At 43.1% G+C, this 26120-nt stretch overlaps 1 protein-coding gene across 2 annotated transcripts in view; it reads left to right on the top strand.

The window, feature by feature from the left end:
* Positions 1-26120, top strand: part of MAD1L1 (mitotic arrest deficient 1 like 1) — a 379609-nt gene that overhangs the window by 190536 nt on the left and 162953 nt on the right. For both annotated transcript variants that reach the window (XM_075165310.1, XM_075165311.1), the window contains 2 exons: positions 15459-15547; positions 24157-24247. In XM_075165310.1, the coding sequence (XP_075021411.1) occupies positions 15459-15547; positions 24157-24247 (180 nt within the window). The remainder of the gene's footprint in view (positions 1-15458; positions 15548-24156; positions 24248-26120) is intronic.

The raw sequence follows: 26120 nt of genomic DNA, 5'->3' as shown, positions 1-26120 counted from the left end.
GCGCTTTTCTGACAATTTTATCACTGGAATTTTTCGTTATCAAGGCTTGTGCTCCAATGTCTTTATCTTCAGGATGTGCCAGGAGACTGCTCACACATATGGCTCCCTGTTTTGTGGTCCCAGTATCTTACTACTTACGTTAGTTTAATGCTCTACTGGCATAGAGCTGAGAGCTAGCTTCAGTCATTCCAAAATACTATTTGTGGAAAATGCTTTCTGTTTATTATATTATTTTTCTTTCTCCCCCTGAGGGAGGGAAGCAGAAGATGTGTTAGTTTTTCTAATTTTCATTTGCCTTTTTCATCTCCCTTTATGGACAGGAGGAGATTGTTTGGCTCAAGCTTGCCATCCAAGCAACAGCTGTGATCCCTGATTTTACACTTTCTTTCAGTCTGGTTCTGTAGCAGGGGGCATTTATGTCAAGATTTTTTTTCTCCATCATTAATCCCTGAGGGAAGTCAGCTTGGTATTAAAAAAAGTATCACCTGTATTTTCATTGCCCTGAGGTGCTCTGGGTATCTCCTGGCTTTCATCTTCAAGCCCATGTGGGCTCTGAAATCTATAGACTGCTCATTGGAACAAATTATATTTCACCCTCCAACAGATTAAAAAGGATGGATATAAGAATCAGAAGAATTGCTTAGCGGGGTGGGAGGTAAAGAAGATTAGAAGTCCAAGAATGTAGCCATCACAAAATGAATGGCATAAATTGAGTGTCCTTACAGAAGAAATAAAGACACCTTAAAATGAAAGTAATGAATACCCCTTGCCTTGAGTGAAAGTGTTTGTTAACCCTCTGCAAAGAACAGGAGACTTTTATTTAAGGGCAGCAGGTCAGGAATAGTTAAGGAGCCAAATCATGTGTTCAGTCTGATGAAACCATAATGTTTAGGATTCACTTAAATGTCAGTGACTAGCTGCACTGATGGTTATCAGGAGAAGTAATGAAGACAGAAAGGAGGATACATGAAAGAAATCAACTCAGAGAACACTGCGTGATGTAGTTGGGAACTAGCTGTTAACTGGAAGGCAACATGGAAAAATCAAAGAGTTTGGGAAAATCGCAATAGGCATCAATACGTAAACAACAAGAGACCAACACAGTTCACAAAACACTTGTATTATTACTGAAAGACTTTACTTTCTAGTGGTTACATCAGACCTCCAGACTTTTAAGAACTGTAACTTTTGATACTTCAGAGAAATACCTGGCAAGGATAAAAATTCTGTTACATTTTACTTTACAGGTGATAACAATGATACTATGAAATAAGTGAACTTTAGTATGGAAAGACCTGCCCTGGACAACTTGCCAATATAGCTAATTTAATTCTTGTTTAAGCGTTATTAAACATAAAGCAAGAAATACAATGGACAAGGCACAAGAACAAAAGTGGTGTTCATTAGCGGATATGTAAATTCTCTGTCTTATCTACAACGGGATGGCAATTAAATGTGGGATTAGAGTACTGAACCACGGTAGTTATAAATAAAAGTGAAGCTTTGCCAGAACATATATAGAACCAACAGGTTGGGAGGGGAAAGGAGATGACCGATCGGTACAGGAAGTCTCCATCTATCAAAAGTGTATTTTATCTTTTCTGAATTGATTTAGCAAGACGACAGCAAATCTCCTTACCATTTGACAGATTTTATCCTAACACCTTATGTGAGACTAGCAAACCCAAGACAGATGAGTAGCACGGCACTCAGCTGAGCAGCAGCATGAACACAGCAATAGTTTTAGTAAGGCAATTTAAGGGAAATACCCAGTTCTCAAATCAGATTGAAAAACATGAATCTGGTTATAAAGAGACAGCAAAAAAGCTGATCCAGAATGAGATGATATAGTAACGGAAGGCTGGAAGAGGACTCTTAGATCATAAAGTCCAGTCCTTTGGTAGCTAAGGCAATTGCAGCATATACCTTAGTTCATAAATTTATCAAGCTTGTCTTGTAACTGCTTAGGTTGTTTGTCCCATTACTATCATTGAAAGACTGCTCTGATAGCTGAAATCTTCCCAATTCCAACTGAAAATGTATGTGCAGTTAATATCCATTTTTTTCTTGTGCTAATGTTCTCCTTAAACTACAGTGACTGTTCTTCCTCCCTCATATTTATGCTGTGACATATTTATAGAGAACAATTGTTCTCTCCCAGCATTTCATTTGTCTAAGTTAAACAAATCAAGCTCTTGCAGTCTTCTCTTAAAACAGGCTCTTCAGTCTCCTCATGAATCCTGCAGCTTTCTTTAAATCTCTTCCCGTTTTTCTGTGTGTCCATTGAAGATGAGTAACCAGAGTGGTCACATCATTCCAGGTGATGTTCCGCAGTAGCTTGTACAGAAGTATCGTCTACAGGAGCATCTAGTACAGGCAGGTACCTCTCTGTCCTGGATATAGCTCAGCTCTTCCATTTCAGAATCACATTACCCGTTTCCACTGCCACATGGACTGATGTTCATCCTGCGATCAATTAATCCACCCAGCTCTTTGTCCTCCTCTCTAGTTTCTGACTGATGAAGACTCAGTTTGTAGGAGAGGTTCTGGCTATTGGGGGACTTGCTCTATTACATTTCAATTCTGCTGCTGTTCCTTCAGTTTTCAGCTAGCTTCTTCTGTCTGATCTATTTATGCTCCTCTACGATAAAGCCTCCCTGCTTTATCAGTAGATTGAGTTATCAGTATTTGCGCTATCAGTAATTGTGTTTGTGCGTTTATATTTTTTGACCCAAGATCTTCAGTAAATTTTGTGTGTTTTAAATATGTTTTCATGATCAATGTCTGAGACGTCTTTTTCTCTACCAGATAGTTTTATTTCAGCAGAACCTTTTGTTTCTTGTTTATTCTGTATATACTTCACAGTGTTTCTATTATTCTTCACTTTATCGTGTGGTCCTGTTAATTTAGAATTGTGATTTGTTGGAATGAGGGGGGTGAGTGTGCATCGATGCCCTGTTTCAACTTTTCTCCCTGTGTTTTTACTGTACAGCTTTGGTTCTCCAGGTAGAGTAAACCCTGGAACAGAGGGATGGGAGTACTCAGAGTTACTTTTCTCTTCTCCTTTTCCTAGCTGAGAGCTCTCTCTCAGTGATTGTTGTAAACAAGTACATTAAAATCAGTCCTTGCTGTTCCCCATGGTGTAGGAATATAGTGAGCTCTGAGGAACAGAGACAGGATATTTTTTTTTTTCTCTCTTAGCATAGGGAATGATGAATGGCCTTGGTTGATTGTGTTGCATCTGTTGCACGTTCCCTCTTGGAAAATTCATGTTTAACACACAAAACTGTGGCAACATCAGAAGCATCTATTGCATGTGACTGCGGGCAAAGTAGAGAGTGTGGTGGAAGCTTTGGGATCTCGGTAGATGAGTGCTGACGAACTGCCTGTAGACTGGAGAGGTGATCAGTACATCACACTTCTGCATGTTAATATCTCAATGTTATTTTAATTAGGTTAGCAGAAGAGAGTGAGTCAATTCTTGTGTTTATCTCTGTTTTAAAAATCTAGCCAGGCGCATGGGATCAAATAGTACATTCCCTTCAAATTAAAAAGAAATAAACAGTCTGTTTAAAAGTCCCATTACACAAATGAACCTGCTGTTGGATCCATTAACGTGAAAGTTTTATGGAACTCTGCAGCACCGTTTGGTTTCAACAGGACTGTTTTCATTTTCTCATTGAAGGCAATAACGGCTGACATGGGGTTAGGACTTTCACAAGGAAAAAACGTCGCTGCCGAAAGTGGAGAGCTGCCTTACTGCTGCTCCTCCCCTTGGGCTCCCCGTGGGACAGGTACTGCCGGATTGCAGGGGAAATAGTCTGACCCCAAACTGAGCAGCAATTCCAGCTCAGATGGGATGTATGGACGATGATCTAAGTCTCAGCCCATCTTTTGGAGAGGCCTCCATGCTACAGGTGCACCTGTAAAACCTGAGCAGGACTGACAAACGCTGTGGGTTGCTTTCTGGTAAAAAGGATGATAGCGAGCCTCCGCTTTTCAACTCGGAAATAGGCTGAGGATTGATAATGTGCTCTCACCTTTGCATTGCAGGATTATAACTGGGGGAAAAGAACTGGGGCAAAGAAAGGGGAAGGGCTTTTTTCCCCTCGGTTATTGAGCAGAGGAGAAAGATGGATCATTATCCTGTGCAGAGGACACTGCGGTGCTGTGATTAGAGCGGTCCTGTTGTCAGGGTTGCTATTGTTACTGTAAAATCTGAGTTATACTGAGTTACTTGGTAAAATAAAATGAGTGGGACAGGGATCTTATCAGAGGCCTTATTATAGTAGCCACAGCCTTGAGGTACAAAAGGCATAATTAATATGCATGCAAGTGTTGTGCTTTTCCAGGCTACATCCACCCTCACAGAGTCTGTAAGAAGTTTATGGGCTACCTCAGACTCCCGCGGTTTGATTTAGTTGAACTAAAATTTCCTGGAGGGTGCAGGGGCTCTCTGCTATGTTCATCACTTTGAGAGGTAGGGGAAAATCGAGTGAGAGGTCCTGGATACCTCTAGGGTTCAGTGATTTCTGCTCCTTTTTTCTGCCTTGCCTAAAAGGCAGCTTGGGGAAGCTGTAGAAGGAACATGTGCTTCCAGTGCATGTCCAGAGAGGGAAAGGAAGACTTGGTCTGTTGAACAGTCACGTTAGGACGGGACAAAGTAATCATTAATCTCCAGCTTGCATGTGACAAGGATGGAGACCAGTTTCCTCCTGCTTACGCAGTCTTGGGAAGTTGTGCCTGCGTCAGAAGGACCATCCCGAGAGATCTGACCCGAGAAGTGCGATCCTGTAGGCACAGTTTATCCTGAGCATGAGGGAGGATGAGAAGATCTTTAGCTATGGGATCTGGGGGGGCATTGAGGGCATGTTCAGTGGATGTGCCTGCAGATCAAAGGTTGCTAGATACTTTTCTTCTTGCCCAGGGCTAGCTTTGTGTGTACAGAAAGGGAGATAAAGGCTTAACAAACATGAAGTTTCAAGACTGTCTTAGTCCTTGCACTGACAGCCTAATCAGCTCGCTACATTATTTGTTTTGCTTTCGATCTTTTTGTGTCCTACTGCCCTTAGAAGAGCTTGTTCCCAGTGCTTTTTGCCTGTTTTGGCTCTTAGGTGCTAGGGGTGGGGAGTCGTGGTGGCAGGCTGGGGTCTCTCTGAACCGCTCTGTCGGGGCAGCAGAGTCCTCCAGCAGGAGCTGTAAAACTTAATTTATCTACAGAGACAAGAAGATCGTAGAGCTGAATTTTTCCTATGACCTCTTGGTAAATAATGAATGGCAGTGCCCTGCCTCTTTGGAATCGCTTAATTGAGGCTGACAACTCTTTGTTGTTTTACAGGATCTGGCTTGTCAGGAGAATTTTAACTTATTTATGAATATTTCATTAACCTCTAAAGACTGGCTGTATAAAATCGAGCTCCTGCCAGGCCCTGTCCTGTTGATGCTGCATTCAGTGCTAATGTCATCCACTGCACATCTATTACACCTTCCCTCCCCTCTGAGCTGGACCTCGGAGTTTATTGTTAGTGGCAGCAGGAACATGTTCACCAAAGGTTAAAATGCCAGGTTTCTGCTTTGGCACCAGAACTGAACATACGGTATTTGAGAGGGAATTGCTTCTTGTTTTTCGTTCTGTGATCGCTTGCTGGCAACTGAAGGGGACCACAGGCATAATCCCGAGAGGCTAAAACGGGCAGAGCAGTCTTGGCAGGGCCCTGTAACCTTTGCTTTTTGGCGCAAGGAGAGAGATTTCCCACTTCTTAGGCATTAAAAGCCCCCTGCTTGTTGTTGCAGGAGGGCCTCAGGATGGGCCATTCAGCTAGAAAACCTTAAATCTGCTCTTCTTAGCCTGTTCTTTGGGGAAGGGTTTGGGAAACAAGACTCCTTCAAGCGTCTGCCACTTCCTTGAAGGCAGCTGGGAGGCTGTGTCGAGAGAGCTGCTGCTTTCCCATAGCTGGATCCCTTGCTCCATCCTCATATTTCCCATCTCTGGGAGCTCAGAAAGCGCCTTGAGCATGAAGCTCTGCTGGCCCCTGCTCACCCTCCCTCTCTCTGCCAAGATGTGCCAGAAAACAGTGCTCCCAGCTGTAACGAACTGTAAAATTGGGCTGGAGATGCAGCGGGAGCAAGAGAGCTGTTCTTAAAAGCATGTTGAAGTGCAGGCTGTGGGTTGTTCCATGTGGGTCAGAGCAAGAGGATTAAGTTCAATTTTCAAGTCTAGCACTCAGTGAAGGCTCCTTTGCTCTCCTATGGTATTAAGCAGAGTTTGATTCCACTGTATTTATATTAGGAGATGAAGGAACAAAAATGGATGTTAGATTCCTCTTTCCTTTCCCCTTTGATCTTCCTAGGTGGTTGGCAAAATGCATAGATTCTTCTCTGACTGTTTATTATGTGATGATTTTTCAACAAGAAACCTGATGGGGGTGGCGAGAGGAGGGATTACAAGCTACCATTTAATGAGAATTTGTTGACTGAATGCTCCAGAAACTCCTCGAGGGTGTATTTTCAGGAAACAGACTGTATTCAAACTTTGTACGGAGGAGGTATGACATCTTTGCAGATTTATTTGTTGCTCTGCCTGTGAATTACAGCTGCTAGAAGTCTTGCTTCTAGCAAAAGTGCCTACTCCTGCGTGAAAGAAGTGACCTGTGTGGTGTTCTTCTTGAGAGCAGGCAACTTCATTGCGCCAGTGCCACGGCCGCACCGGCGGCAGATTCAGCCCGACGCCTTGACAGGTTCCCTGAAGAGACTTATTCTGTGTTTTACTGTTCTAACCAGGAGTAATGGGTAGGAGGTGTCAGCCATTTAAGGCTGATTACTCCAGAGTTTCTTTCTCTCGGTGGACACCAGCTGTTTTGCTCTCCCTGGTGGGAGGAGCTTTCGGTAGTAATTAAAGGAAACAGTCATCTACATGCTAGTGAAAGTGGTGGAGCGAGGCTGATAACAGCAGAGAGGCTCCGAGCTGAATGAACATGGAAATTAGGTGATCCTTCTTCAGAATGAGCTGTTAGAGCAAAGAGAGGTTTTTTGGATGTGGAGCTGTCAGGGATTTTTGCTGTCGTGCGGTGGTGGTGATGTCTCATAGCGGCGCCTGGGCGCGTGGACTGGACAGGGTTGCAGCAAGATGGAGAAGAAGAGATTCCTTGTCTGCTCCTTCCTCTGGAAGCGAGAGCTGAAAAATGTAATTATACTCAAATAAACTCGTGGGTTCAAATTAACATCTCCAGTTCGCTTGCTTGGTGGGTCTCTTGCACAGTATGTTTGCTCCTCTTCCCCTCGAACTTTCCAGTTTTGTTCATCTTGAGCTCTGAGACAGCTTCCATCCTCCTGAAATGTCCAGTAGTGCTTATTTCCAAACTGTCACATCTTGCACCCATCCCAGAGTACCAGAAAGAAATAAATACAGCATGAAGTGCGGAACAAAGCTCAAGCAGACAAAACTGTCAAAACCATCCGAAGTTGGTACCCACGTGTTGCACATTACTTGCTGTTGAGATGGAGTCTGTGCTGGTGACCAGGGCAGTTGCCTTCAGATGTGCTGTAGCATCAACAGAGCGTCTGTTCTTCAAACAGAAGGACAGGCTCCTTCCAGAGCCAGTGTATGGTTTTATATATACCACTTGTGGGTAAAAATGTTTCACTGAATGGGTCAGCTGGAGCATTCAGGCTGTTCAGAGCTGCAGGGTTTTGCACACCCTTCTGCACACCCACCTGAGATACGGAGTCTTGGTCCTTAGTGCGTTGCTGCAGAGTAACAGCATCACCACCTTATCCCCTGTCCAAGTAACCGCCCTATTTGCTGTAGATTAAAAAGCAAGAGAGAAAATAAATATTTTCCTGATTTTTTTCTGTTAAGTATTCCAGACAGGAGTATTTGAAATGGATCATCTGAATACGGGGTAAGCACTTCCAGTTAGACGTTATTGCTCATCAGCAATGATCTGCTGTTGTGTGGAGCACCTGCGGGTGCGGGGCTCTGCGGTTCTGCTGGGGCAGGATGCGAAGATGAGCCAAGGGAACTGGGTGAGTGGGGAGGGTCAGCATCTGGCAGCGTTGGGGTGTGAGAAGAGACTTAAGCAAGGGCAGGAGGCTGAGTCCTGGGGGGCAAAGGTGCATTGTAGGTGTTTGGGGAACTTGTTGGATGGGCTGTGCAGGAGGAGGCTGGGGGTTTGGAGGGTGTGATGTGATGATGCTTCCTTCTTCACGTGCTTGCAGCTGGGCACACATCTCAGGCTCGCGGTTGATGCCGCTCATGCAGGAGCATGGTAATTTTGGGACCCATGTGGCATTGGCCTTATTTTGCAGAACAGAAGCTGTTTCATGTAATACCCTCTACCATTGTGATTACATACGGAAACCTTAGGATAACTAAGGGTGTCTGTGCATTCGTCCTCTTCAGCTGCTAGCAGCAGAGCTGTGTTCCTTTGCAGCAGGGCTGAATTTGGCTCACTGATCTTGCCTGGAGTTTCACCAAGTTGCGCTTGTGCAGCACAATGTAGAGGGGAGGTGTTTGAAGAAAAGCTGTGGGCTGCCTGCAGATTGGGAATCAGAGGGGAGAGAGGTGAAAGCTCGTTAGGGCTCCCTTGGGGTAGATGAATTAGTTAATGACTATGCTGTGCTTTGAAAATGCAAATGCTGTGTCAGAGCTAAGTCTGATTATAATAATCAATCTTTCTTTTGAGAGGGTGCTGGAGATGAGGAGGGGGGAGAGGGATGAGACTGGGGCTGAATTTTTAGATTGCAGATCTGAGTTTCTCTGCTGTCATTAAGGAAACCTGACGTCACCTGAGAGGTCAGCAGAACTGGGGAGAGGCAAGAGGTGAATTTGGGAGGAATGATCCTTGCAAGCACCAGTGGCTCCTTGACAGGCTGAAGTTAATTTTGTAATTTTGTTCCTTATGATTGTCCTGTCTGGAAAGGGGAGGGGTTGGCGTCTGCTCCTGTGTGTGAGCTACCCCTGCTAATAGGGAAGACAGAAACTGCCTCATAAGCAGGATCCTCCGGGGATGGGAGAGAGAGGAGGGTGGCTGCTGCAGACGTCCAGCGGTGACAGCTCCTTCTCCCTTGGCACTTTATTCGTTTGTAGCAAGCGTTCCTAGTAATTACGCCTCTTAATTTAGGAGGGCGAGTGGGAGAAAGGAATATAAATTTGTGTATTAACTTTAGTGATTGGAAATAGGGCAAGCGAACCTTCTCTCTGGGAGACTGTATTTGGAAATGAAATAGAATGACATTTGGTATAAACTTGAAAAATTGCTCTCGTTTTTACTGCAACAGGAGGAGAAAAGCCACAATCCAGACTGTATTGGAGAGAAGCAGAAGTCAGCATATGTCCATTTCCCAGTTTGTGTGTATCTACAATAATATATATGCATGATTACATTTTTAGGAAACTGTTGCTGGAAGGTTGCTTCTAGCCCTGTCTTCTCAGTGATGAAAGCACACCAAGTTTGTTACAGATTGGGTAACCCATAGAGACTGGCAACTCTGATCTAGCTAGCCCTTGTCTTTAAAGAGAAAACAAAATATTTTTTTGCTTCAAACAAGTGGGAAATAGGTAGTTCTAAACCACTTTTTAATGAATATCTGATCTTCTTTGGCTTTATTGCTTTTGTTTCACAATAGCATCAAGGATTAATTTTCCCAAGAAAATGTACCAACTAATCCTGGGCTGCTTAGCCTGTTTCTAAATGGCAAGTAATATTTTGTTTTGCAAGTATTGTCCTATTTTTCTGAAGGAGAGCGAAGTTCACTAAGAAATCTGGTGAGTCTTAATTTTCCCCATGTGTGCTTCTCTGCAGATGTTTTAGGGGAACAGCCCTTCAGAATGTCAGTGGGCGTGTGGAAGAGGTGATACTGCTTTTGCTGAGCAGAATGATCTATGGAAGTGCTCAGCATGGTGTCTTACTACTTTGTAGTATTGCTGGAACCCAAATTAAACTCACTGGTGTTCATATATGTTTGATTTCTGTCCCGACGCCAGATTTATAAGCTTGTAGACAACAGGAGGTCACCAAGCTTGGCATACTGCTCTTTGCGAAGAGAGGCAAGTAAGACCCGTAGTCACTGCTGCGTCCTTTGGAGAGAAGCACCAACAGCATCACTAGACTAACTGGTGTATCAAGCTCCTGGGGAACAGTAGTTTGCCTGTTTTCAAACCTCAGCATATGGGTCATACTCAGGGTCCCATTTCTCTGTTCTTGTCTATTTTAGTGTACGCTCTTCCTTTCCAAGTCTGCTTGGTTTTCATACATTTAAATATTTATGTATTTAAATAGCTTCTTGAATTGTGTTGAGACTTGTCATCAAACACAACCTCTCACTTCACCTTTCCATGCTGGCTCCATGCAATTCAGTTCCTATTTATCTCTGCCTTTTAAAATCAGCTCTTTTGCTGAGGAAGGCCTTTCAAAGGATGTTGCATCAGCCCATTGTTAAATAAACCTTTAGACATTTATAATGGATTCAGCATTTCCTGCTTTTTACAGTTCCAAGAATGCTGAATGACGTGCAGACACACTTCATCAGGATAAGATTGCTGTATCAGCCCCTCACTAAAATGCACTCATTATTCAAATAATAACTCTATGTCTCCAGCATGTGTTCTGTGAAATACGTGTACATGATGTGGGCGAATAAACCGGCCCCTTTTTTTCAACATGCAAATCCTAACTTTAGCAGTGACTTGAAATACTTTACATTTTGAGTCCTTTACTACCCAAAATGAGGCACCTAAACAGAGATTTGGTCATTGTTTTGGGCAGCGTGTTAAAATTTTCAGAAGTTCGTAAATGTGGTTTTCAAGGGGGACTGATTTCATTCAGAAGTTTAAGTCCCGAGATAAGTCTCATTTTGAAGATGGGGTGTGGACAGTAGGTCAGCAGATGCTTTGGAAAGGCTTGTCGTCATGAATGCTGAAGCCCGCTGGAATCAAGTGGGAGGAACAGCAGGTCCGTGGCATTGCGGAGACTTGCAGTACTTGTAGGGGACAAATACAGGTCAGAAATGACAAAAGCCAGAAATATACCAAGAAAATCAGCTCTCTAAAGTAAAGTTCTGTTTCTTCTAGCTATCAGGAGATGAATTTATAATTTTGTATTTCTTCTATTGTCCATATATCTTTAAATAATTCCTACAGAAGAGAGAACCAGCAAGGAACACATTTCTTACACTGCTGTGGGTGTTTGCTATGTCATTAACACTTGGAGGAGAACCACCATCTTGAAATCCTGTCCAGGCAGGTTTAAAAGTAAGGCTGAAAGAAGAATGGTATTCCATTTAATTAAACAGAAGACGAAAATCCATCCATGTTCTTCCCTCCTCTCTTTCTCGGTTTTGACTATTTATTTTGGAAAAAGTATCTGCATTTCATCTTCTGGGGTATTTATGTATTTGTGGAAGTGGATATTTTTTATACTGGATGTGTCCTGATCACTTTCTATTAAGCTGGACTGAAATTCATGCTTATGAAGTGAAAGAGAGTAGAAAAGATTTGGGATAAATGGGATCATGTTAGGTTGAGAGCAAGCGGATCCAGGGTATTCTGAGAAGAGAACATCACATAGTCAAAATGTTAAGTACCTGTTTATGTGTTTTATTCTGAAGTCATGGGCTCTGACATTATTCATATTCTGCCTTTTCTAGTGTCATAAAAACCTTGGATAACTTAAAAAAAAAAAAAAAAAAGCTTGGTTTCTTCTCAAGTTGCCAATTGCCAATCCTGGGCAATATTAACCCTGAAGCTCCTGCAGGAATTGTAGGTACTTAGGTTCCTCTTGTGCAGTTTTCAGGATAAGGGATGCAATGCTGTATTTTGGGACAATGTTCTCTCTCTACTCTTGATGCTAGTTAAAAGAGCCAGTTGAACATAAAAGAGAGCTAAAAGATCCAAGCCTGACCTAGGTCATTTGGTACTGAACGGGGGAATACAGCAATGAGCTGTCATTTGAGCAGCCCTTTTCCCCTCTCTGCTGGGTAATGGCTTGTACTAGTTTAATGTATTCAAAGTAATAAAAGTTTAACTCAGCCAGTTATATAAAAATATTGATAAAAATTGGAAGAGTTTAGACAGGAATATTGAGTTAGTCCAAAAAGCAGAAAATGCCTGCTGAAAGTGGCATCTGGTGAACAGGAGAGACAAGGACTGGAAATTAATGGAGGAAGAGGGATGTGATGGGAATTAGGCAGAGAAAACAGCAAGAGGAGATTGGCTGTTCATCTCCTTACCCCTTCTTGAGGCTATTCTTTGCAAATGGTACCAGGAGGACAAGTGGACAGGAAGGGACAAACTCTGCCGCCCCGGTGAGTCATTCTGTTTATCGCCTGGTCTCCGGAGCTATCCTGAGGGCTGTGTCGAAGGGAATGGTCTCGGTAACCCCCCCACCTCTTAGGCTTGCACAAAGTGCTGGAAATAACGTAGATTATGAGTTTGTATTTCTCCTATTACTGCCTTCCTGTTGCTTATTTTCCTCATACAGTTCTGCTGCTTTTCTTTCTCTTTTCTCTGCTTTCTGTCTTGACTGCATCATGTGCAGAACTGCAGCGAAGGTCCAGCTGGAGGAGCGGGTAGTGGCAATGTCTAACACAGTGTTACGCTGGTACGAGCGTGCCAGGTCTGACCGGAGGCTGATGAGATCATGTTCTGCTTGGATTGTCCAGCAGGCAAAACTGCAAGTAAGAGGAAGCTTTTATCAATGGATTCCTTATTTTTTCCTCTTTTTTGCTGTTCTCTTCATTCTTGTTTCGTGAGGACCTATTTGCCTGCACTGTACTGCCTTTGGAAAAGCAGAATTGGATCCCAACAATAAGCCACTCCATCTTATCTCAACTAACTTTCTTTTTGCCCTGGAAAAGGCATAAATAACATTTTTAATATCTTCTGTGATATTGGCAGGCAGGGATGTTTTCCTCACTGAAACCTAAACAATTAAAGGAAACAAGCTGCGTATTTTGAATGAAATACTTAATAGCTTAACTGTTTTACTTTCTTTTTTTTAATAAACGATTAATGAGGTTTTAATGACAATAATTTGCTGTGGCACAAAATTGTGCCTGGGCCTGAACTTGAAACTCTCCAGTAGTTTTAATCCTAGTTGAGGGAAGCAGGTCCATGTCAACATTTAACCAGTCGAGCCAGTTTCATCTCCAAAGATACCGCATGCCCTCCTCTCCCTTCTTACCTCAGGCTTATCAAATTTTCAGTCCAGGTAGTTTTGGCGCTTGAAAATTGGGAGAATACAATAATGGCATAAAATGCCCTTACAGTCCCTGTGCCCTTCCCTCGTCATTCTCCTTCAACGGTTTATTCTTAGAAACCCAGCAGAATCTCATCACGCTGCTACTGAGCATACCTGGCACTAATTTGTCACTGCTGTATGTCAGGCGTGACCTGCGCTGATGCTTTCCTCGGCAGCATTCATTTGAGCGTGTGTGCATTCACTCTCCCATCTCCTTTTCCCATTACACACTCCATTTTTTCCCTCTCTACGCAGCCAACACAAGAGACCCCAGATCACAACAGATTACTCGCCCACCCCCACCATCCTCCCTTCTCCCCGGAGAAGGTGGCCATGATTTATCTGCTCATGTCGGTGAGCAGGTGGCCGTTGGACTCAAGGCTGAGCCCGCTTAGCCCATGATAAATAACATATTTACCAGCCCTTCCATCTTCAAATGCTGTCCCATGCAGTCCGGAAAGCAGCACAAAACTCTTAAACAGCAAACACATCCAGGCTTCAGCAGACACGGGAAACGGGAGGTAAAATGAGTGTTTTCCTGCTAGAAGTAGGTTGGAATTGAAGCCTGCTTCTTGTCCCGGTACCTTTTATTAACATTCCTGGAATTATCTGGCGCACTTTCTTTATCCCCAGCCATCTGTGATGGGCTGAGCTGGGAGAGATAAGCTCAGTAATCAGAAAATTGAGGGAAGCATTTCTGGCTGTGATAATCTTATCAGGCAGCTAATATACATTAACATTTGTACAGCCTGATGATGCAGGTGGACCTTTGCTTATTTTTTCTTCCTGGCTGCCTTTTGACAGGCAGGGGGAGAATGCAGGGCTTCGGGGTGCCGGGGGGAAATTTGGCTAAAACCTCTTTTCTGCCCTCTCTCTTCTGCTCCGTCCCTGTGGTATCAGAAAGGAGAGGGAGAATAATCCAACCATCCCTTTTCTGCCCTTTCCTGCTAACAATGCTGCCATGCTCTGTCTGTCTTTTCTGGTAAGCCTGGAAGGGCAAAGAGGCAAAATGTCAAAATTTCAGTTCTGGCTGAGCAATGTCACTGCATGTGTCAATATGCTCCTCTTCCTTGTAAAATTGGGGAGTTCCTGCCAGCTTGCTGCCTTTGCAGGAAGTTTGCCGTTGCAATGGGATTTTGCTCTACAAGTCTAATCGGTGTTGTTGAAGGGACGGTGTATTAATGGATTGTTTCCCTGATGCTGAGCACTGAGCTTTCCATGGTCATAAGTTTTGCATCTATAATTAGGGCTGGCTTGCTTATTGTTTTCCTCCTGAGTGAAAAATATAGTTTCTGTCAATAGATTTATTAGGGGAATTAGTCGCCAGGTGCTAAAGGCAGATGACAAAAGGAAATCCAAAATCTGAAGGATGAGTGTGAAGGAGGTCTAAACTGGGAGATGGTGCTGGAACAGAAGTTTGAGTATCCTCTAGGTAGTTCGTCTCTGCTTACACTTCGTAATAAATCATTTTCTGAGGGGTTTAGAAACAAGTAACATATGTCGTTCATCAATCTGTGCATTGTCTTGATAGCTGAATTAGGGATGCAGATTCCCACAAGTCAGGGAGGCTGGGAATGGTAGAGTCTGGGTAAGAAGTTTTCATGTCTCTAGATTTTTGAGGTACTTTCTTGAGTTCCTTCCCAAGCAAGGCCAGAGGCAGAAAGTATTCTTAATTGTTTGTTCCACCAGACCTACCTGAGCAGCTTGAGCTAGACGTGTATATTGGAAAGCGCTGGAAATATTCCCCAGTCTTTTGGATTCAATGTATGTGTCTCAGGGTTGTCCTGGGCAAGACAGCATAATCCTGTGGTTCATTTCTTCTGGGGAGGAATTGAAGCTAAATGAGGTTGAACTGTCAATACTGAATCTTGGGTACCAGCGAGCTCCTAATACCACACAGATAATTCTCTGCGTCCCATTATCCATGGGGGATGGGTTGGGGAAATATCTGGAAGAGAAGCAGAAGCTTTACTTAGAAACAATCAACTTTCTGTGCCTCATCTACCTTGGAGAAAATGTTGGGGAAGGCAAAAGGGATTGCAAAGGGAAGCAGGTTCAACTGAGGTTTTGACATTCAACACATGAAGAATTGTGCTTCACGTCCGTAACCTGCGAAGGGTCTGAACTGTGCAGAACATCATGATTTCCTCCTCCTCCCTTTGCTGTTTGTGTGTCCCCCTTATTAATACTGGAGGAACTAATGCTTTTTCTCTTCTGCAGCTGGAAGTGGAGATGAAGATCCTGAAGTCTCAAGAAAACACAGCTGAGCAAAGTACCGTCATCACCAAGGAGGAGGTTGATGCGCTGAGGTAGGCAAAGCAAGGGGAAGGCTGAGAAGATTCTACTATTTTCAGTGGAACTAATGAGAAGGGAAGTGCCCAGGGTAGTTTCACTGCCTGCTCTGGTTATTACCATCTCATGGTAAAGCACCAGGTACAGGACCTCACCGTGCTACAATGCATGAAAAAGTATATGCGTATAGACTGCCTATGTATATAGGCTGCCTGTTATTCAGGGAACAGCATGGTAGGATTGATCAGAACATGTTTTCCTTGTATTTCTGAAGTAGGATGTTCTTTTCCTGAGCACGCTTTTTCCTTTCCCACTAGCTTTTATGTTCATGAGAAATCCCTGAAGCATTAACAGAAAGCTTCAGCCCCTGATCTTTCCTGCATTTAGATACTTTATAAGCTTTTCTATCTTTTGGGATGCTGCAGGCTCTTTTCTTTTAATGTTTGGGGTCTCTTGCACTGAGTTAATTCATAAGACTGGCTCCTGCATCACTATTCTCCCTGTTGACTTTCTTTCCTGTGGAAACAGCATTGCTGTTTGTTTCTTATTTTGACCAAATCTTGACTGTAAATACAGGATCTGTTGGCATGTGTGTAAAGAGATTTAGAATCCAGCTTTTGTAATACTGATGTGCGTGTAGCACTGGAGATAAAAGAGGCATGTTTCCCCTCGTGCATTGCTGCAGATGGCAGAGGGGTACCTGTTGTGATTCAGTGAAAGAGAAGTTACAAAACAGCATTTCAGCAGAGGATACATGAGCATTTACAAAAGGTACAGTGAAGCTAGACAACCTTTCCATGTATTTATTAAAGCATTTACAGCTTCCATTCCGAAGCAGGTGACACAATAAATACCGAGCACAAAAAAGTTCATCTGTTTCTGAATGTTTAATAAAGTTCCTTTTATTTAAGCTGAGCAAATCAGATCTTGACAGGCTGAGTTTTTTATTCTCAGCTGATGTAAGACTTTGGCTGGAGTTTCATTTCTTAATTCTTTTATATTTTCAGCTCCATCACTATAAAGCGTTACTGCCTCTTAGGACTGAAAGCAAGATTTTGCAGCAAGCAGAATCTTGCAGAAAGCACAAATTACTGGCCTGTACGTTATGACTTTGCTCTTGTGCTTTGCCTCTGGAGCTTGTTTTACAGCTTTGAAAGCCCAGCTCCATAGCAGAGGGAAGGTGTTTGAAAATAACACATGTTCAGCTAAGCTATTCCAATACATTTTAGGGCTATACATCTAATCTTAGGGACTCACTCCTGGAGTATAGTTCCCTAAAGGTGGTGTAATAGTTCTGAAGACATACATGTCCCTTTTTTATTCTATCATATGTTTTGAGCTCTGGTAGAGGATAGTATGCTATGGCTTCCCTTTTTCTGGGGGATAAACCTGTCTCCATCTGCTTTTGCATATTGTGGATGTTTGTTTGACCTGAGCTCATTTCGGTTTTTCCTTTGCTAAGGCACACTAGACCCTCTGAAACCTGATGTTTACACTGCTGCAGAAGTATTCAGCACCTCCTCAGCAACATAAAACTCGTCACTCCTGATTAATATTGTGCCTCTCTATCAGTAAAGCCAGCATGCTGTTTGCTGTCTTCTGGGAGCTGAAGGTTTTCAGAGTATTTCTACAGTACCTCCTCGGTCTCTCCCTCCCTGGGTTGGTATGGGCTGCAGCACCCTTTCATGCAGGAGACGTTCAGCCTCTTTATTTTCACTCTCCAAGACTCATTATTCGGTGTTTATCTTCACTGAGCAGCATTTGCCATCTATTAACTGAGCAGCTTCAGGAACAGCATGTGCAGGGGGAAACAGCGGGATGGCCACATAGTCCAGGACCACTTCATACTGCGGAGGCTCTTGGCAGTGGGGGTGGAGATGTCTGGCTTTGCCCTGAATTAAAACCTATTTCCTGGGCAGGGACAAGTGGAGCTCGCAAGTACCTGCTTGTTACGGGACTGTCGTGTTAGGTTCTGCTCAAAGGTAGCCCTAAAATCCTCTAGGTAATGTTTTTTTCTGTCTCTTTTTTGTTTTGAAAGAATTTCTTTGACTACTAGTCTCATCTCTCTCTTCCTTTCATGAAATTGTCTCAAAGCCTCCACACGTGAAACACAGGCCTGTTCCCAGTAAAGCCGTTGATGGTGCGGAGCTATTCTCCAGTGATGAGCCGTACACTTAAAGCTGTTTCAGCAAAGAGACTAAGCTTCTGCAGTTGTTTCATGGTGATATTTTTGTCTTTTCTCCTCTTTCCCTTTTCAGTACTGCACGCTCCTGAGGCTATGGATGCACAGAGGCCACAGGTCCAGGATCTAATTCCAGGCTATTTCTTCTGTCGCTTTTTGCTGAACCACTTTTTCTTGTTACGGCTGATTTAAATACTTGTCCCAGGCCCTGATGCTAGTCATTTAGCTACAAAGCAGTTCCAAAAAGCATGGATTTGTTTGTTTTTAATCACCCCTTTCACTGCTCAGTTCTAATGACTTGGTGCAAAGTGTTCTCGTTCTGCTGGAGAGCTGGTCTCTGTCTCTCTGTCTTTGCTGGAGAGCTGGTAAGCCAGTCCCTGCTCCTTTTTCCTTACTGTTGGCTACTATTGCTGCTTCAGGTGTCTTCTCAGACTCTCAAGCACTCCATTCAGCATTCAGAATCGACTCCATAAAGATTTTTTTCTTATGCTTCTAGGCTTAAGCAGTCAAAGGATATGATTGGGCCTTATTTTGTGTTTTCTGGCATTTTCTGTGCGTTGGACAAGAAACTGGGCCAAGTTCTTTCTTCGTAGGAGAGGCTCCTTCTCAGAGGAGTGCAAGATAAAGCACTATCTTCCCCCAGGCTTTTGGGGTTCAGGAATAATGTGCTGTGGTCCACGCCAGAACACTCCTCGTGGCTCGGATGGGTGTATCCTCTCCGAACGGCAGAGGCGAATTGGGTAGCTGTAATTAAACAACAGAAGGGAGGAGAACAGAGATTAGTATGGGAAGGGATTAGGTCTGCTGTGCTCGTCCTCCTCCTGTGTCCCTGTGGGCCTCAACAGGGCTGGTTTCCTCAACTTTACGTAGCTGCTAAGGAGGAGGGAGTAACACAAGCTCCCCTGTTACTCCTTCCTTCTACAGACCGCTGCCAGAAATTAGTTCTGGCAGAAAACGGGGAAGAATGCAAACTTTCAAATTGGAAAGTGGGGAAAGAAATGCTACAGCTTATGAGGGAGTTATTTCCATTTCTGTAGTTTATTGTGGTCTTTGAAATGCCATTAACCTACAGTACGATGTGTCTGCTCTTCTGGACTGAGCCCAGCCTCTCCAGTTAGCTGCTGTCATGAAGGAACGTAAAAAATAGAGGAAAATCAGAAGAAGCCAGCGAGGGGAGTCTGCAGAGCAGGAATGGGCTGTGAGCCTCCAGGCATTTCCATATACATCCCGTGGTTAGAAGCTACCTTCTGAAAACAAAAACAGGAGAGACATAAAGGAGGAAAAAAATCCATATTAATCCTTTGAATCTGTATTCACCTCCTGTGAGTGAATGAGAGCTTTTAAAAAACATATCTTTTGTCTCATTTTTCTTTAGTATGGAAAGTAAATTTTCAGCGAGAAACTTGAAAGGCTTTATCAGTTTTTCCTCCTTCTCTTGAGAGCAAAGTGCTCTTTCGTCAGACCTTTTATAACTTTAAATGTGAAACTCTCCCAGCATCATCGTTTCTGAAGAGACAATAAAAGCCGGTGCTAATGCTGTCATTTCTCACACTTCTGGCTGCTCCCTCTGAAATCATATCTGTTTATATTCGGCAGATCTTATAAAAAGAAAAAGTGGTCGAACTGTTGAGTTCATGCACTGTGGGGTATAGCAAAGCAGAGAGCATTTAGGCATTAATACCTTTTAGAGGGAAGGTGATAACTGTGCAGAAACTAGTATTTCAGAACTTACAAATAAAAGTAATATATTTAGAAAGAACTTCACTAAAGACTTAAGTCACAACAGCTGAAGGACCTTTTCAGCTGGAACAAATCTGAACTTTTTTCTGCTGTCAAAGTGCAACCCCAGTAAATCCTAAATGTTTTCTGTGGATTTGGTGACTGGGTAGAGTTACAGTAATTCAAAAGAAATTCATGTCCTTGCCAATGCCTATTAGTCACACTTGCTGGAATTCTGTCTGCTCTGCTCCTAACACCATCTCAATGCCATCTGGATGCCTTAACAGCGTCTTCCCAACACATACATTTTCTGCTCCATTCAATAGTTTCCTGTTCAGCAATAGCTTTTCCACATGGCCACGTCCTCTTCGCAGATGGGGCCTCCGTGAGACATGTCCTCATCGGTGATCTACAGGCAATCACATAACACATCTGAGAACATTAAAAACGAATAAAAGAAAGATAAAGGGGTGATGGTGGGGAGTTGTCACTGGTTAACTCCACTGAAAAGCTCTGGACAGAGAGACTTTTGGAAGTGCCTAGGCACTGCTGAAAAGTGTGTCAGATTCCTCCCTTCTTCCTTTCTAAAATAGAAGCAGCCTGGCCTTTCTAGCAGCCGTCGCTCACCACCTAAGCACTTTTTAGATAGACTGAACGCACATGGTGGGATGTCTCCTGATTCTTACAAGTGTCATTTCAAGAGACCTGAGGCTGTAGGTTTGGTTTTTTCCTTGTTCCCTCTTCTAATTCGGGACAGTGAAACATGCAGTGGAGGCAATATAAAGCTCAGTTTTCAAAAGTGGGAAAATCCACAAGTCTGAGCAAACGCCGATGAATCTTTATTCTGGCACGAAATTTGATCTTAGGAAAAGCTGTGGAGAAGGCTTGAATTTGCCGTGTGCCTGTGGAGCCTACGGCTGTGTTAAGCTGTCTACATCTGATGCAGGAAAAGTCTTCCAGAAATGCGAAGGGATCTTTGCCAGAGTTTAAATATTTTTGTGTTTTCAAACCATGTATGGAGAAGAAGTTGGTAAACTTTCCAGAAATTAACCTGAATGATTTTTCCCTATATCACAAAACTTGAGAATGGTGTCAGTATTTCAGAAAGTAACTGATGTTTCTTCCTTTCTCGTGCCGTTTCTTCCTTCCTCGTGCTTTTAAAATGGGCACCAGCATTCATTCCGGGCCAAACACTAAGTTGATAGATGGTTGTGCTGTACCCAGGTGTTTCTGTACGCTGCTTTTTGTGGTTCTCACATGAATTTATCTTGGATTGTTCTTCCTACCTGAAAGTAACTCCCATATGTAACAAGCTGAGGCATGCAAATTGGTGATAAAATAGCATCACATATCTTGTGCAGATGTTGCTGGACAGAGAGAGCACAAGGCGCATGCAGACTAAGGCTGCCTTTGTGGGTGCTGGTGCATCCAAAAGCAGTACGCAGTTGGCCCTGTACCTGAATTTACGTAAATGAAAAAATTCAAGTGCCAAGCAAGTAAATACTTTTCTATATTTGACTGCCATATCTTAACCACCAGCTGCAAATGCTTTGCTGTGTTTATATATAGATAGGATTTCCCTTGCTTCTCTCTCTTTGCCATTGGGAAGAGTTCCCCAGGGCTGGAAAGCAAAGCTAGAATAGCACAAACTGTTTGCTAATGGTTCTTAATGCTTTCCCACTGGAGATCCAGGACACTTAACAGTGTTAAAAATAGGTTAGAAGAAGGATAAGTAATGAAAGTGCTAGTCAATCCTAAAAACCTTTCTGGTACAAAGAGGTTACGGCAATGTTCCCGGTCCTCAGCGCAGAGGATGCAGCAAGTTTTGTCCCTGAAGGAGAGCAGAGCCGGCGCAGTGGCGGAAGCCCCGCGCTGTGTCTGGAAGGGAGGATGCCCCGAAGGAGGGTGCTGGGAAGGAGCAGGCATCTGAGGGGTGAGCCCAAGGGCAAGCTCACGGGGGAGAGGCTGTGAACTTCAGCCACGCTCGCAGGCGCTCTTGTGCGTGCTGCCGGGCGCAAGGTTCGCGGTCCGGGATGTCCGCTGCCTGACTGCGGGCGCCCCGGGCTTTGAATCACCGCTCTGTCTTCGGCGAGGCACAAAGGGCGCGAACAAATTATTAAATCTTAAAATTGCAGGTGAAATAGCACAAACATATAATGACTTAAACCTACCCTTGTTACAGCTCGCTTGTGTCTTGGATCTCTGCGAGTTGTTTTCTGGTAACTGCTATGAATGATTTTAAAGGGCATCTAAGAGGCCTGAGCTTAAACCTCCACATGGAGAGAAGTTCTGCAGGCAGATAACAGCTACATCACAGCTTATTTGCGAGGCTGGATGGGGAGACATTTGTTCTGAATTAAAATTCAGCGTGTCAAGTGTGGAGAAAGTACTGATGAGAGTCCTGTGTCTGGCTCTGACCTTTCAGTAGCTGCTGTGCTGTTGCTCCTCAGAGAAAAACGTTGCTCTTCTTGTGGCCTGTTCTGCAATCCATTTAGAAACACGCCGTTAAAAGCATTAATTCCATTTTGAATTTCCATTTTTTCCGACCTTTTCAGTCTCCTGCTTCTTCAGCATCCTCCATCCCCGCTAGCTTTGTGTCTCTTCTGGAGATTATTGATGATCTTTTTTAATGGCCTAGACAATGCTAAAAGCCGCTTCTCGGCATTTTAGAAGCTTCCAAGAGTGAAAAAAGATGATACTTTATAATATCTGAAAATTGCCAGCAGGGGTCGGGCTTACAAATAATTTAAGCAATTCAAGCTGCATATTTATAAAGGAGACCTTTCTGTGCTGAACATGTTGTAGATCAAACAGCTTCTATGGAAAAGTTTGTAACTTCTGCCCAGTGAATAGGAGGGACGACGACTTCATTGTACCTGAAATTTCTGTTGCATAATTTTGGGATATTGGCAGATGGGTGCTCTGTTTATTGTCACGGTGCAAGGATTTTCAGCTTAATTTAGATCATTTAAAAGTGAGTATTGTCAAGCAAGATAATTAATTTTAAAAAAATATTCTGGAAAAGGATCCTGAGAAAATTGAATGCAAAAATCAATGCTAATATGCATTAGTTGCACAGTTAATCCCGGGAAGTTAACATGCGAAAGGTGAGGTTCTTGAAGCAATATTAAGGTTTTTGTACTCTGTACTTAAATGCAAGCAAAAATGTTATATCGAACGTTTTATAATAATATCTCCTGCCTAACAAGTTTGATAGAGTTCTCTGAAGGATTCAACAGTCATTTGGCTAAGGCTGATATGTTTGATATAATATATTTGACCTTTCAAAAAGCTTTGAGCCAAAGGTCAGAAAGAAACTTTACTCTGATGGAATAAGAAAGAAGGTTCTTTGCTGGATTAGTAAGAATATAAAAATCACAGAGGGCTGGCTGTCCCAGTGTACTGTCTGCAGGGATGGCTGGTGGTGGATGACCGTGCGAATAGGGCAAAGCTACCGGGGTGCTTTGCCAGAAGGCTCTCCTAGCTTCTGGTGCCTTGTCTCCAGAATTTCCTGAGCCAGAGATAATATAATGTCTTTCTACTTTGTAAAGCTTGATGCATTTTCTTCCATTAATTTGCCTATGTAATACAAAGTTAAAAGATGGAAAATCAAAGAATAAATGTTGTTTTCACAATACCAAGGGTTTTCCAGTAGGTCCTAGAATGGTTTTTATTGGGAACTTGTTGGCCAATACAAAGAGGGGTTTGCGAGTAGCGAGGTGACAGAATTTGAGATAATATGAAATTATTCAGCTTATCAGACTGTTCAGAGTTTCAGAAAAATCTTATGATGCTGCTCGAGATGGGAAATGAAGTTGTACGTCAAAAATTGCAGAACCTATGCACATAAGAAAAAATGCCTTTACTTTTACTCCCACAATAGTGGGCTCTAAATGAGCTGTTATCACTCACGAAAGAGATCTTGCATTGTTGTGAACAGTTTTCTAAAAATACCAGGTAAGTGCTCAGTAGTTAGAAAGACAAATAGAATACTAGGAATTATTAGAAAAGATGATGAGAACAAAACAGCCTTATTATACCACTGAATACATCTGAGTGCTGTTTGTAGTTCTAGCTTTTCTCATAGCAAAAAGTCTGTATAAAACTGGACGAAGAACAAGAAAGGCAATAAAGAGCAGAAATATGGAAAATCCTTGATGTGAGGAAAGACTGAATTGAGATTCTTCAGGAAATAATAGAGGAGGCCTGTAAAGTGATATGGAGAGGGGAATATGGTACAATTATTCACAACTTTTAATAGCAGAACTAACAGGCACTCAGTGAAATAATCTCATGTGAAGTATAAAACAAAATTAACTAATTTTTCATACAGCACATAATTAAATTGTGGAACTTACTGCCAAAGAGTGTTGTGGAGGCCAAAAGTATAAATCAGATCAAAAAGAGATTTGATGCGCTCATGGAGATTTTAGCTGTTGGTGGTTACTAAACATGATGGTCTAGACGCAGTCTGTGGTTCAGGAAGTATCTAAGTTGGATTTGCGTTATATTCAAGTTGTATATTTTTAATATGCTTTTACAAATTATATTTTCATCGTACAAACTTGTATCTTTTAGTCATGTTTTAACTGCCCCAGTAGTGTAGCTTTGTGGTACTGAATACAGGAATAATCTGATACTGCTTGTGATTTCATGTTTTACTTGATTATTTGTGGTGGGATTGTGCAGGGACACAGTGTCTGTTAACTTTTTCTTCTTCTTCAGGCTGAAAATTGAGGAGCTGGAAGCTGAACGCAGCAAGCTGGAAGAGGAGAAGAGATCTCTGGAAATGAAACTGGAGAAGCTAACTCTGCAGGTAGGAAATGTGGAGGTCCAGAGCAGCTGGAGAGCCTGACGTGGTCCATTCGCCATAGCAGTTCTAACAGATGCGTGAGAATGCCCACAGCACGCAACTTCACTTCCCTCAATCTGGGCAAGGCAATTTCCAGAAGCCCAAGCAAACTGCACCAACACAGCTGTGTCTCTGACCGTGTTACTGTGTTTTGGTGTCAGATGTGTTCACACAAATGCAGTTGTCTTTTTCGATGCCTTTGCCTAGAACCTCTTCTTTTTCTTCTTGGAGCCTTAAAAACTGTGCCATTTTAAATATCTCCACTACCGTAAGGTGTCTGTCTCCAAATTCATTTGTGCCAAAGCAGGAGCGTAGACAGGGCTTACCAGCATGGAGCTGATGTGAAAATTTGAGCTCCATTCATACTGAAGACTCCACTGCTGCTATCAGCGATGGAGACAGAGACCACCAGTTTGTAGCCTCATTAGGTAGTAGTTTTCCAAGCCAGGAAGCATCAGAGCTGTCGAGAGGATGACATGGCAGCATCTCCAGGCCCACAGACATGGAGAACAGAAGGTGTGGAGTCAGAAGGACAAAAGGGTGTGTTTCTTTTGCTGTGCTACTGTGGGTGTTTTACCTTTTCCTGAGGTAGTGCAGTCCTATATGGCAGAGGGTCTTCAGCTTTTCACTCTGGGTAGATCCATGAAGCCTCACCCTTCTTGAAGGAGGGCAAGGGCACCTGCAGCAGCTGAGCGGACTGTCTGTTCAGCTTGCTGTTCTGGGAACAGCTTTCCTGTGCAGAGGAAGGGCATGGGAGTTGCTTCAAGCTTTTATAGTGTTTCCTGTTTGAAAGGTGCTGGAGCAAACAAGAACCTGAGCCTGTTTGCTTAATCAAAGCCCATCGTGCTATGAACACTGTTATCTCTCCCTTCTGTTCTCTCTGATATGCTGAACAATTCGGCATTGTAGTATTTCATTCTCTTAATTTTTCTTTCTTTCTCTTTTCTTTTTTTCTATTTTTGTGTGAAGTGCTTCGTGGTAGAAAATCTGCAGGTTTGAAATTACCCAGATTTCAGACAGACCATTGATTTTATCTTGACACCTATTAGAGGCAAATCAAATCTTTTTTTTTTTTATTACCAATTCCTAGAGACAGGGGAAGTGACAGCTTTGATAAAGCAGGGAGCTAAGAGCTGCTGAGCATCTCTGCTGAGCCATGTTTAGTGTGAAACCTGTCACCCAGCTCTCCTTTAATTGGGTTTCAGTCATCAGAAGGAGATGAAAGGTTTGGGCTGGTGTTTGGATGCTTAGGTCTCCAACAAACATGACAGCAGCTTTGGTTTCAGAGCAGATTACAACTCACTCAGGTCACGTTTAATCTGCCAACGTTGTCTTACAGTGGCTGTTGGCTTGCCAGGAAGGCCTGACCAGAGGAATTCCATATTTTCTTTGTGATACCTAGAGATGCTTTGCTTTGTTTTCTTATACTGCTCTTGAGATGCCAAAACACCAAGCTTTTTAAATTGCACCTTCAAAGAGGAAAGGTCCGAAGTCTTCAGTGTAGTCTTGCTAATTGTCTGCCTTCTGGTCCTCGGCAGAGGAGATCAGCAGCAGCTACCGTTTGGGTAGCTGAGCTTTCACAGGATAGAAAAGTAATGTGGTGATAGGAACAAGATGGGACCTTTGTACGGTGGTAAAGCTACTATACAATAACAGTTGTACTGTTCACCAAAAAGACTTTGAAAGCTCATCACAGGATCCCCATGACATACCTCATTAATGGTGCTCGCTGTTTGAATTTGGAATTGTGCAGGTCAAGGCTTTGTGGAGGGAGTGGGGGAGAACAGGAACAACCTGTAGGTAGAGCAGAATAAAAATTATACTGGAAGGATGAGAT

This window comes from Calonectris borealis, chromosome 16, assembly GCF_964195595.1.
Source record: "Calonectris borealis chromosome 16, bCalBor7.hap1.2, whole genome shotgun sequence".
Taxonomy (NCBI): Eukaryota; Metazoa; Chordata; class Aves; order Procellariiformes; family Procellariidae; genus Calonectris; species Calonectris borealis.
This window is presented reverse-complemented; position numbering and strand designations above follow the sequence as displayed.